General features: G+C 35.4%; 1 protein-coding gene across 1 annotated transcript in view; it reads left to right on the forward strand.

Annotated features, from left to right (window-relative positions):
- The window catches only part of LOC149789709 (uncharacterized), a 124,319-nt gene that overhangs the window by 78,956 nt on the left and 32,179 nt on the right, over positions 1-13,184 (forward strand). The window contains exons 5-7 of the mRNA XM_089971708.1: positions 3,775-3,856; positions 8,256-8,522; positions 12,433-13,044. Coding sequence (XP_089827834.1) covers positions 3,775-3,856; positions 8,256-8,522; positions 12,433-13,044 — 961 coding nt within the window. The remainder of the gene's footprint in view (positions 1-3,774; positions 3,857-8,255; positions 8,523-12,432; positions 13,045-13,184) is intronic.

Raw genomic sequence — 13,184 nt, forward strand, 5'->3', positions numbered from 1 at the left:
GAGATACTTTTAATTTAAAAATATGTGTTGCACAGTGTTAATGCATGTGTTTTTATTATTTACATTTTTACTGTTATTATTTATTGTCCCTTTATTTTTTTATTTTTCTTGTGTGCTATTTTAACTTGGTATTCTAAGATGAATTGATATGATTCTTTGCATATACAATTCTAAGGAGTAAACATATACAATCCAGTACTAAAATATGTTATACTAAAGAATGTGAAAAACACGAGGTCCTTCAGGTTCTTCATGGGGAAATAACAATGTCCCAGACCCAGAACCAAATAAACATGTTTAACTTGATTGATAATGATCTTAATATTGAACCCACACTAATAGGAACAAATTAAAGTGACTGGTCAAGTATACATGGAACTTTTAATTTGGACATGGTAAAGTCCAAACTAAATTTATACATAACATATATTCATGGTGAAAATATAACAAACAATACAATTTGAATATTCCACAAAATAAATCCATCATCAAATAGGAATGAAATGCACTATAATTACATAACAGTAGTGGAGAATGGTACAATATGGGATCCATGCCATTCAACAATATATGGGCAGGTTTTTTTTTTGTTGTCTTTCAATGCAGATCAGACCATCTTCAGTTTTGCTTAATGTTTATGTCCCCCTTGCTTTTCAAGCCAGTTTTTGTTTAAGTTTCTTACATTCCTTTTTTATTTTTGAGACTATGCCACAACATTGCGTGTGTGTGATTTGGATTTTTAACGTAGCTTTAAAAAAATGTCAGTCATATGGATACGATGTCTGCAGTGTGGCTGTTTATATTGATGTCTAGCACTGGGGCATCATGGCACAGACATGTAGCATGATGTCCCAACCAATCACATTATCCTGACACCATTCTGAACAGTCCTAACACTAACATCTTAATGCTGAGCGCCAAGCAAGGCAGCTGTTAGTACCATTTTAGTAAGTTTTTGGTATGACTCAGCTGTCGATCGAACCTAGGACTTCCCACATCCAAGGCGGATGCTCTAACCACTAGGCCACCCTTAGTCTATCCTGAAGTAAATCTTCAGATAACAGAAGACTTGAAAACAAGTTGTCCACACACACATTATTTTTTATTTTTATTGTAAGGTCTTTCACTACTCTTGTTCATAATACAATTATTTTCCCTTTCTATGAACAATTAGGTTTATCAACATATACATACATTTCGTAGACATAGCTGGTTTTGGGATGGGTTCTATCCCAGACCGTAATGCTGAATTTTTTTGGGTTTTTCCAGCAGGTATTGTTTGAATGATATTCTTCCTTTACACACAATCATTCCTTCATTGACTGATTTTTTGAAGGGTCATAACCTTCAAGTTATTCTCCAGGATTGTGTGATAGAAAAGCTTTATGTGGCAAATTTTGTCCTGTTCTGGTTGGCCTCTAGGTGGGTTGACACTTCTGTCATTAGGACGAAAATATCTGCCTACCTTTGTCAAATCTCTCTCTGGTCATGATTTCTGGTATATCTGGGGTCCGAAAATATATGGATGCAGTCCAGGCAATGGGGTTGTTGGATATCTGCTGCATTCACGACACAGCGATTTCATCACTCCATTGTGTAATTGGGCTTATGGCATCCTCGTCCTTTCCAGTGTGTCTAAATTTAACATATTATGTTTCAGGCTTTTATCAAAATATTGAGTAAACAACCCTCTCATTGGTTATTATAATGAAAGATGTGTAATGTTTTTAGCTGTTAACCTATCAACCTTTAGTTAACATACCGGTAATGGGGTATACATCTACGAGGCACTAGGTATATTCAAGTAGTGTATTATTTGTCAAGTGTATCAAGGACTGCCACTCCGGTCTTTGACTACATAGCCACAGCAGACGCTGCACAACTACAAACCGGGACATCACTCATGGGCACAGTTCCATCGTCTCTCGAGACTAACAAATGACAACAATACAGGACAGATTGTACATATGCCTACGTCACTGGGAAGTCAACAGGTTTTGTTGACACTGCATACAAGCAGCATTGGGGTTGAAGAGTTATTTACAGGTCGTTGGGGGAAATTTTGAAAGACTGATTAGCTAGATAGCAAGCATGTGCAAATATTGTGGTAAACGAAGTATGAAATTGTGTGCATTCCAATCCGTCAGCCAATCCAAAACGACCTTGCTGTTGGTGACCTTGCGAGTTGATTACAAATCCTGTTATTTGAAAAAAAGCGAAATTCATACAATAACCGGAGACAACGTCTGTAATGACAACCTTACCCGAATATATGGATGCAGTCTTTGACTGCTTGAGCAGGTACTTTTATCTGACACTCTTGCATTGTTGTAAAAAACAGGCAAAAGGGGAGGAGCATTTAGATTTATTAGGGGTGATCTCGAGACCCAAAATATCTGAGCACTACTACAATAAAAATGTGTGACTAAAATCAGCTGACTGGAGGACGCATAGAGACATAACGGTATATCATGTGTATAAGCATTAAATTGGAGAACACGTATTTCAGTATGACGGCTGCCTACTAGGTACATAGTACAATATAGGGTTGTAAAAGGCGCCTTTGTTCATGAATATCAGTGTTAAATTAATAATGTGATAAAATTTTATGCGATGTTATGGTACAAAAAGCCCCACTCATTTTTACTTAATGGAGACAGCTTCTGTTTCTGTAATTAAACTAATATTTATGATAACAGAAACTACCCTGTATGCATTATGCCCGGATTTTCCTGATGAATATGCTTATGTTTAAAATAATTATAATGTCATAAAAGTGAAAAGCAATTCCAAACCCCACTAAAATAAAATTACTACATTGCATTTGCTGAGTATTGATACATTGAATTTATCACCAGTCGTTGTGTAAGGAGCAGAAATATTACTTGATAGATTTCTCATAAACTTTCATACCATGCTTCTGAAACTCGGCTATGTCACTGCTGCACATGATATGGAAAAAAAACATGAGATGACCCAGGTGTAGGTTAAAAGTACACATCGAGGGAAAACAATTTCAAGCACAATTGATAGTTATGTCCCTTTTAGTTAGTGTCGCTACAATAGTAATTTGTATGATTATGATGGTCACGATGAAGACAGTTGTTGGCACATATTAGTATCTTTGGTGACATGTGCCATATCTGGACCATGACATTGTTGTGGTACTTTCACACCTGAATCATTTGAAACTCACACTCATTTAATGTACACACAAATAAAGGTCTGCCATTTTGGGGCAATTTCACAAGCGTATTAGTCACTGTGCACATGCATAAAGGTCTGTCATTATTCTATTCATCTAAACCGATTCAACACTGAATTTTTTTTTTACCTTCCGCAAGTTTATTTCTAAGATACCCCCAAACCAGAACAATGTACAACATTTGATACGCCATTTTAAAAAACTTGTCTTCGATGAAGCAAAAACATAAAACTACCCTGACTACCCTAAGTATTTAAATCTCAAACTCAAATTTAAAAAAATTTTAACACTGATTTGCAATTATAGAACAGTGTCATTTTGTGTGCAAATGAGCCAGTTTACTTTAATTCAGTCTTGAAATATGCAGAGGTAAATGCCATGGACTGATTTTCCCAATTATAGTACAGTAATGCTCTATTGTGTTTCCTCATAAATGCCTGTGACTCAAGTCATTTATATGAGCAAAATTGAAATTATTGATGCTGACTCCAATACTGTATCACATATCATGGTTATTTTGTTCATTAGGTTTTGCCATGTTTAACCAAGTATTTCTTCCATTTGTCTAGGTAAATCAAGGGCAGTCAAGTGTAGCGACAGAATTGCCAACATCTGGACTGGTCCTTAGGGAATCTGAAGATGACAAACAAGGTAATGGTAACTACAAACGTTATTACAGGCACACATGCTGGACTCTGTAGATTTAGGCTGCAATGAATCGTAACGGTTTGTTTATATTTTGTACATTCCTATGATAAATGGTGGGGCCCAGAGTGGCCAAGTGGTCTAAAGCACTTACCATTACGGATCATTGCCATCTCACCTTTGTCTGCGTGGGTTCGAGTCTCAGGTTTGGCCAATGTGGGTATGTGAGAATGCTTGTCACTATCTTCTCGTGAGTCAGTGATTCTTTCTGGGGGTTTCCCGGGTTTTTCCTCCGCCATTTATACTGGCCATTATGTATAGGCTATATTGTGCTAAACAGATGGCATTAAACCCAACAACAACAATAAATAATGACATACTGCTGTACACAAATATTGGTTATTGCAAATGACCATCATATGAAATTTAAACTGATAATAAAGACATTTGCAAATGTGTTGACATCCATCATTTCGGTATTTGGTATTCCTGTTTGTAGAAAAACAAATGTACTGAGAGAGAGAGAGAATTATACAGTACCTGGATCCTATAGTAGAATGTTTGTTGGTGCATTTTCAAATAGGAAGAGATGTTACCATCCAGTTTGAAACATTGAAAATTCTATAACTTACATGATATAGAGACATTTGCTTCATGTTATCAAGTATTATTTTGTAGGATCCAGGAATAGCATATTCCACTCTGTTTGTTGCATACAAAACTCTCTAAATTGTAGGATAATATTATTTCTTCATAAAAAAGATAATAACCTCTATATATTTTGATTTATGTCACTGGTGTCTGTAGTGACTGTACTTAGATGGGAATTAATTACTAGGTCGATATGTCCTCTAATCATCATTTCATATGCAAGTGACATTGTAGAACATATTATAGTGATGTGTCGATTGTCGAGGGTAACATAGGCTCATGCATGCAAGCAAGGCAATGAGTGCCATAATCCCCATAGAGTATGAATTCAAACATTCTCTAACCTGTATGATAATAATGTTTGAAAGTGTGTGTGTGTGACTTGGCAATACATGATGACATGATTCTTCCATGATAAATTGTCATACTGTATTTTACATTATGCCCATACCCCTGCTCCATTATCGGAGGATTATTCCTTGATAAATTGTCATACTGTATTTTATATTATGCCCATACCCCTGCTCTATTATCATTATATACACATCATAATGGTTGTACCAGTTAGAGAGGTGACTAATCTAATTAAACACCAAACATGAAATAATAAGACTTGGGTAGGGAAGTGGCATACACGTAGCAACATCATGAAATAACAAGACTTGTTTAGGGAATTGGTATTCTATACATATCAACAGCATAAAAAAACAAGACTTAGGGAATAGTTTATTTTACATGGCAAACGACATGAAGCACCAAGACTTCTGATTTGGATAATTTAACGTAGCTTTCACAATTTTCAAAGTGACCTCATCAAAAGTCTGATCACTACCTGTGTCAGCTAAAGGAATACTTTCCTGATCAACATCATTCTCAAGAGCTTTCTTTGCCATAGCTCTTGTAGCTGCACAAGCTGGATATAAATTAGGGAATTCGTTTTCAATAAAATCGACGTTTTGATCCAAGGAAGGCTTGTCAGTTACAAATGAATTAGCCACAACCTTATATCCAGCTAAGTAGTTGACTGGATATAAATGAATGCCCCCAATGGGTAAAGTATACACTGTTCGACTGTCAAGGGTCCTTAGACTAAGTCTGATGACAAATGTACACAGTGGAAAGGAACATTAATAAAGCCGTACTCTACTCCCAGAATAAGAATTATTTCATTATAAGAAGACTTCTCAGAAAAAGGCGAAGTACCTAACAATACAAAACTGAGAAGCTCCTGTGTCCCTTAAAATTTTAATAGGGATGGGATTGGCTGAAACACCCAAGAGTGATATAGAACCATTAGAATGGAATGGTTCATAATTCTCCATAATAAAATAAGACTGGGGTTTATTAGACCCAACACATGTATTGCTTTCAATACATGACCGTGACCATGCCTCTAAGAAATAAGAGCATTCAGAGTAGGTCTGTCTTGATTCAGATACTTATTTTTCAATTTGTAGCAATCAGAAATAACGTGTCCTTCTTCTTACAACAAGTGCACGTAGGAAGAGTCAAGAATCTTTGATCAAGCTTATCTGAAGCTTGATTTTTAGAAGTTGTGCCAGACTGAGATTTATAATGGTTTGTGTTAGGCTGAAATACTTTCCTGACAGAAGATTGCTGATTGGAAGTCTTATTTACCAAAGACACTTTATGAGCTAATGAATACTCGTCATTTAGCGGGATTTTCCAAGGTTTCAACCTTTTGTTCATCAAAACAAGTTGTAATGTTAGTATAAAATACAATTCTTAAACTCTTCAAGTAATACAAGTTGTATGAAGCTTTCATAATCTTGATTAATTTTCTTGGCTAAGCAACATCTGTCAAATAACTGCTGTTTTTCTCTTGCAAATTCGACAAGAGTCTGTCCAACTTTTTTATAGTTTCTGAATTTTTGCTGATAAGCATCAGGGACTAACTCATGACCCTTTAAGATGCATTCCTTCACCAAATCATAGTCAGCACTCTGCTGTACTGACAGGGATGCATATATATCTTGGGCTTTGCCAAAAAGCATACAGTAAAAATTTAGTCCAAATTTTTGGCCATTTCAAATTGTCAGCAACTTTTTTAAAATAAGGGAACCATTTGTCTAAATCTTCTTTTCTAAAAGAGGGCACTAACCTACTTTCCTTGTACCATCCAAACTTGAATTTGTATGTGAAATGGGAATGTGCATTTTACTTGCCAGTTCCATTTCTTTTATTCTAAATTGATGTTCCCTCTCGTCCTTCTCTCTTTGCATTTTTATTTCCATCTGTCTGTGTGTCTCTTTCTTCCTTATCTAACTGCATTTGTTCTTCATCTTTTTCTTTCAAAACTGCAGTGTTTCTCTCTCCTGTAACTTAATTTGTTCTTTCTGCAATTGCATTTATCTTTATCTTTCCTTTTCTCCATTTGTAAATGCCTTTGTTCTTTCTCTTTTGCCAATAGCAACTGCATTTATTTTTCTTCTTTATCTTTCTGAAGGTACAGCTTCCTAAACTCCAAATTCCTTCCTGTAATTTAATTCTAAGTCTTTTACCTTTATGTCAGAGTCTGCTACAGACTTATTGATCAAAACTGATGCACTTTTACCCAAAATATTCTTGTCTACACGATACTGGACCAAATATTTTCTATTCCTTGCTTCGCTAAGGAAGCATTTGCCTCATTTCTAATTGTTCTTGGGCAGGATTTGAAATAAAGATTTTGAAGACACTGTAAAAAAGCTTGCCGATTTCACGAAAAATTACAAAAATGTAAAATTATAATAACTGGGATTTAAAATAATTTCAAAACCGTGGGGAATTCAAAGTTTTCTGAAATATTTTAGCCAAAATTCATCTATCCCAGGGATGAGCACCCAATTTCTTCGTTAAGTTTCGGCTCTTACAAAACGTAACAAGAAAATAGTGAAGACAACAAGCTTTGTAAAATTTAACAACTAATTTATTTCCCTAGAAGCCAGGTGAACATTAGAAAAAATAATATATGGCTTCAAGAATCAAATCCAAAAATAATCCAAGAATTAAAATGTAGATGTCCTAGTAATAAAATGTTATAATGAAATTAAGTTCAAAAATAATGTTTAAATCCATTTGGAATGCGATGACTATGATGTGGTCAGTGTTGTACTGATGTGTCAACAGTTCTTTGTTGAACGACAGAAAATAATATTCCAGTGTTTGAATTCTGTAAATTTCAATAACTGTCTTTGTCCAAGAAATTATTTAGAGCATAAGTATTTCTAGGGAAAAATAATCTCATAGAATCTAAATAATCTGAAGAAAGATTAAAAACTAAACTCAAACTGGTCACAACAAAAATATCTGAACATATGCAGGGTTAAGGCAAGAATAAATCAATATTAAATCTGGCTACTTCACAAAACAAAATGCCTGGATGAAGGTCAAGCTTCCACTAAAACCACATATTGGGAATAATTACTACATGTTATTTGTCGCATACTTCAAGTATGGCCTCAATTTTGCTTAAGAAAGAATTGTTTTAAAAGTTTGTTTACTTCAACTGATGAATCAAGGTCAGAAACTAAGCCAGCATAAGATACAAAGTTCTATCATTAGTGTTTGCTAAAAACAGAACTGAATTTCTGGAAAATGAATTTCTGAAAAATGTCAAATCATGTAAATAAAATTATATTAAAATAATGGAATACAAAATAATAAAACTAACAAACGAAAAAAATAAATTAAAGCAAATACGAATTAAATCAAATGTGCATAACAATATGTTCTTTGCATTGACTGATTTCAGGCCATATCATTCCTATGGAGATTCTTCGTATGGATGATAAATCCATTCAGCTGTACAAAAAGGCTTTGCGCGATGGAAAGGAGAAGGTTTACAACCTACGAGTCATGGTGGTTGGTCAGTTTGGAGTTGGAAAGACAACATTAACCAAGCGCCTCCTTGGAAAGCAAGTTAATATATCTGAGAAAAAAAGTACAGAGGGAATCGATGTATATAAACATTGTTGCAAAATCTCTCTGGACACTGGGGAATGGATAGTAGAACATGGAGGTAGGCCGTCATTTGCCCTAATATTTACAATGAAAATACATGAGTTATATGATTCTCCCTGGCTGAAAGTGCATGAGAAATGATGCATAGTTCCTCTTCTAGTGTACAAATATAGATCATAAACATTGACATATGGCAGGGGCCATTCTGAGTAATGATGCATAATTCCCCACCTTGTGTGCATATAGCGAATTTAAAACTTGGGATAGGATTGAGGTCATTTTCGGACATAATTCCTCCACTGACCACATACATATAGCAAGGGGATGTGACTGTATTGCCCTGACCCTATAGTGAGATGTGATTGTACTGTCCCCTGATAGTAATGAGAGAATGTGACTGAATTGTCCCTGGGCTCTATAGTGAGGGATGTGACTGTATTTTCCCCTGACCCTATAGTGCGATGTGTGACTGTATTGTCCCCTGGGACTATGGTGAGATGATGTGACTGTATTGTCCTTTGACATTTATGAGAAAATGTGACTGTATTGTCCTCTGGCACTATAGGGAGTGATGTGACTGTATTGTCCCCTGACCCTATAATGAGATATGTGACTGTATTGTCCCTTGGCTCTATGGTGAGAGAATGTGAATGTATTGTCCCCTGATAGTAATGAGAGAATGTGAATGTATTGTCCCCTGGCTCTATAGTGAGAGGATGTGTCTGTATTGTCCCTTGACATTAATGAGAAAATGTTTAATTTTTTTGTTTTACGTTTTATAGACTTTGCTATATTTATTCTTCTAAGTGTGCATATTTACAATTAATGCCTTGGAACTGCATTTAAAATGTATATCATGTGGACTTTTGGGCGGTTTGTTCATGTTTACCATTGCAGAAAATTTTACTTCTCTTTAAATAGATATTTTATGAAAATATACATTTTTGTTAAATTTCAGTTGTGTTGTACTCTGTGCCTGTTCTTGGAAGCATATATTCTGGAGGTGCAGAACAAAGTAGAAACAATGTTTTCATCACAGAAGTTGTTGTTGTAGGGTTTAACGCCATTTTTAAAATTTCAGTTTTGGTGTACTCTGTGCCTGTTCTTGGATAGGCTAATCATGGCGGCCACTGTTAATGGTGGAGGAAGAACCCGGAAAGAACCACCGACCCACGAGAAGCTACTGGCAAGCTTTCTTACATACCCACACTGGCCAAACCCGAGACTGGAATCCGTGCAGACTGAGGTGAAATGTCAGTGATTTGTAACTGTGAGCGCTTTAGACCACTCTGCCACTCGGGTCTCCATCACAGAAGAAGTATTCCCAGCAACTTTGTATGTCTTAGAGTAGTTGTCATTATTGTCTTTGAGCAGTCATCTTGGTTGTCTTTGAGTAGTCATTAGCCTGATTGATTGTCTTTTGAGCAGCCATACAAATGTTTGGTGCATGACAGATTTTGCATTTTACATGCTGCTCTGATTTTAGCTCCACCAGTTATTGACCAGAGGCGTTTATTGGATGGTCCATTGTCCATCATCTCTCATCCATCATCCTGTGTCTGTTCATTGGCAAAAGTTTGCTTTTATCTTGAACAATTTGCTAAAGTAGTTATTTCTCAATACATCTTCACAGTTGGGTCTCTTGTTTGAATCTCTTGTTAATTCACCAGTTAACATCATCTGTATGGGAATGCCATCCTGACAAAAGGAAAATAAAAATTTAGTGTACTGCATCAATCTTCACTAATAAAACAAGAATTGCATGTGATAATATGGAAATGTTTTTTCATGCACGTATTTTTCCCTTTCTTGTATTAGTGTTCAACCAATCATATGAGTGCCTGGATAGCCTTTGTATGGTGTCTGTGTTTACCCAGTGCCATGGGTGTGTTGATAGCCTTTTTCTGGTATGTGTATTTACCCAGTGCAGTCGGTGTGTTGATAGCCTTTTGAAGGTATCAGTATTCACCCAGTGCTTTGGGTGTTTGGATAGCCTATTTCTGGTATCTGTGTTTACTCGGGGCCATCGTTGTGTTGATAGCCTTTTTCTAGTATCAGTGTTCACCTAGGACATTGAATGTGTTGTAGCCTTTTTTCTGGTATCAGTGCTCACCAAGTGCTTTGGGTGTTTTGATAGTCATTTTATGGTATCAGTGCTTACTTATTGCCGTTTGTGTGTAGATAAACATTTTCTGGTGTCTGTGTTACCCAGTGCTATGGGTGTGTTGATAGCCTTTTCAGGTGTCAATGTTCATCCTGTGCCTTGGATGTGTATATAGCCTTTTCTGGTATCTCTGTTTACCCAGTACCATGGGTGTGTGATAGCCTTTTTATGGTATCAGTGTTTACTCATTGCTATTGATGCGTTGATGTCCTTACTCCTTGAGCTCAATTTTCAGCATTCGTCTTGGAATTTAGAATTTAGAAAATGTCGCCACCAAATAACCATGTACGATCCCAATAATCTTTATTGGATGATTTAGTTTTTGTATTGAAACAAGTTGGTAAGCTGAATTTGAATTGCATTTTGATCAGGTTTGGCCATATCATGCTGTAAAAATGGGAGTTGTATCATACTGTAAAAATGAGATATTGTATCATGCTGTACAAATAGGGGTTTGTATCATCATGATGTACGAATGGAACTTGTATGGTTGTTTTGCTTCATTCTGCATGACCATGTTACCAATGATGACTGTTTAAGTGCCCCAACGGTTTATGTTTGTTCTGAGTGAAATTCATATATTTTACAATTGGTAATTATATTAAGATTTGGGTGAAATTGTACAAAGTGTTCACAAATTGATTCCATGTAAAATATATGTTTTATCTAACGGCTCGACAAGAACTATCTGTTGTAATGATATAGGTAAAATGCTAATGACATGTATTGTACATGTATCACAATTATACTAATTATGTTTTGTTGTGGAAACAGTTTATGCCATGATCTCAAGCTAAAGGAGTAGAGTAAAAACTATTTTTTCATTTGAAATTTGTTGAATGGTAGAATTAACACATCTCATAAATTTTGTGCAAACACATCTACAGGAATTTACTATTGCTAGCAAAATAAACTGTTACTTAAAAGTATCTCTATCCATGTGACAATCAATTGCAAACTGAATGCATATATAGTATTGGATACATTATATACCTATATACTACTGGATATTATTGGATACATTATATAAATATTTAGTATTGGACACATTATATACATATACATGAATAGTGTGCGTATGTATACATGTATGTAACACTGTATGTGTATATGTATATGTACACTGTGTATGTGTATATGTACACTGTATAGGTATATTTACACTGTGTATTTGTATATGTCTATGTACACTGCATAAGAGGGAGAGAGAATAATAGTGCAAAAAGGTAAAGTTAGATTGAGCCTTAAGGTCAGCTTGCATATGCAAAGTTAAACATTTATTATAATATTATTATCATTATTATTAATATATTCATTCCGTATTTAAATTTTAAGGTTAAATAAGTGCTTCTTCCAAGGACATATTGAGGTAGTTGACTTGCACAGGTTTTGGCAGATATCAGACCCTTTATGGACAGTTGAATTATGACAGACTTCATTGATGTTTATGTTTGTAATATACATGTCTGTATAGATTTGGTTGAGGGGAAGAATTATAATCTGTAGAATCAGAATGTGTCTAAAGACTATGTGTGCATTTATGAGAGAGTTAGAAAAATTAATGGTGTAAAGTTAATGCACTTTCATCAATAAATATATTGTTTTATCAAACAAAAAAGTTTTCACATTAAGGAAGAATCACAACAATTAGTAATATCCATCCTCAGTTTACAAGATATATTGTTCTGCAGCAGTGAAAATTACTTTGTGCAAGTATTTATTTGCTTTGTATTGTATGTCGTGTGCAAAAAATAAACACTATATATGTGGCTATAAAACAGTTATCTTTCTGTTGTTTTTTAAGATTCAGATGAGTTGATTCGACTTCGCCGCCTCTTGAAGCTACTGGCTGATCAAACTGAGAGTACTGAGGACCGTGGTGAGCAGAAAGGACACACAGAGGTTATTTATGAAAGACAGACATCTGAAGATTCGCATGGTCCAGTCAATTATAATGACAGTGATGCCGATATATCATCCAATAGAGGGGTAATCGATATCAATGATTTTAGTGTTAGTTCAGAGATGGATGTTGACCAAGAAGACGTTACTAAAAACCAACCAGAAGGATCATCTTCTGTCAAGGCAGATCCGAGACTTCCATCTTTGGAGGCAAGCAGTGTTATGATTCAGGATGGTGAAAGTCATGTAACTAGTAGAAAAGATGCAGTGATGGAATTCCTTAAATTGGTCAATGAGAAGGCCGACAAGCTAGAGAAGAGAATAGTTGAACATGCAGTATTGGGAATGTGGGACTTTGCAGGCCAGTATGTATTCTACACTACACACCAGACATTTCTGACGTGTCGTGCAATATATCTCTTGGTCACAGATCTTAGTCAGCAGGTCACAGGTCTTGTGAAAGATGATGAATGCTATTTTGATACAGAGGGAGTACAACGCTGTCATGTTCAAGGTAGTGTTATAACTCCATGTTTTGGAAACTGAAACTTTGAATAATAGAAATTAAATGAGTATTGCATTTATTAACATGATTAGTGCAAATGGTTTTGCACTTCCAAACCAGAGAAAATCAAAATACTTAATGCGGGATGT

The sequence above is a fragment of the Sinohyriopsis cumingii genome, chromosome 10, assembly GCF_028554795.1.
Source record: "Sinohyriopsis cumingii isolate HCF-2022 chromosome 10, ASM2855479v2, whole genome shotgun sequence".
Lineage (NCBI taxonomy): Eukaryota > Metazoa > Mollusca > Bivalvia > Unionida > Unionidae > Sinohyriopsis > Sinohyriopsis cumingii.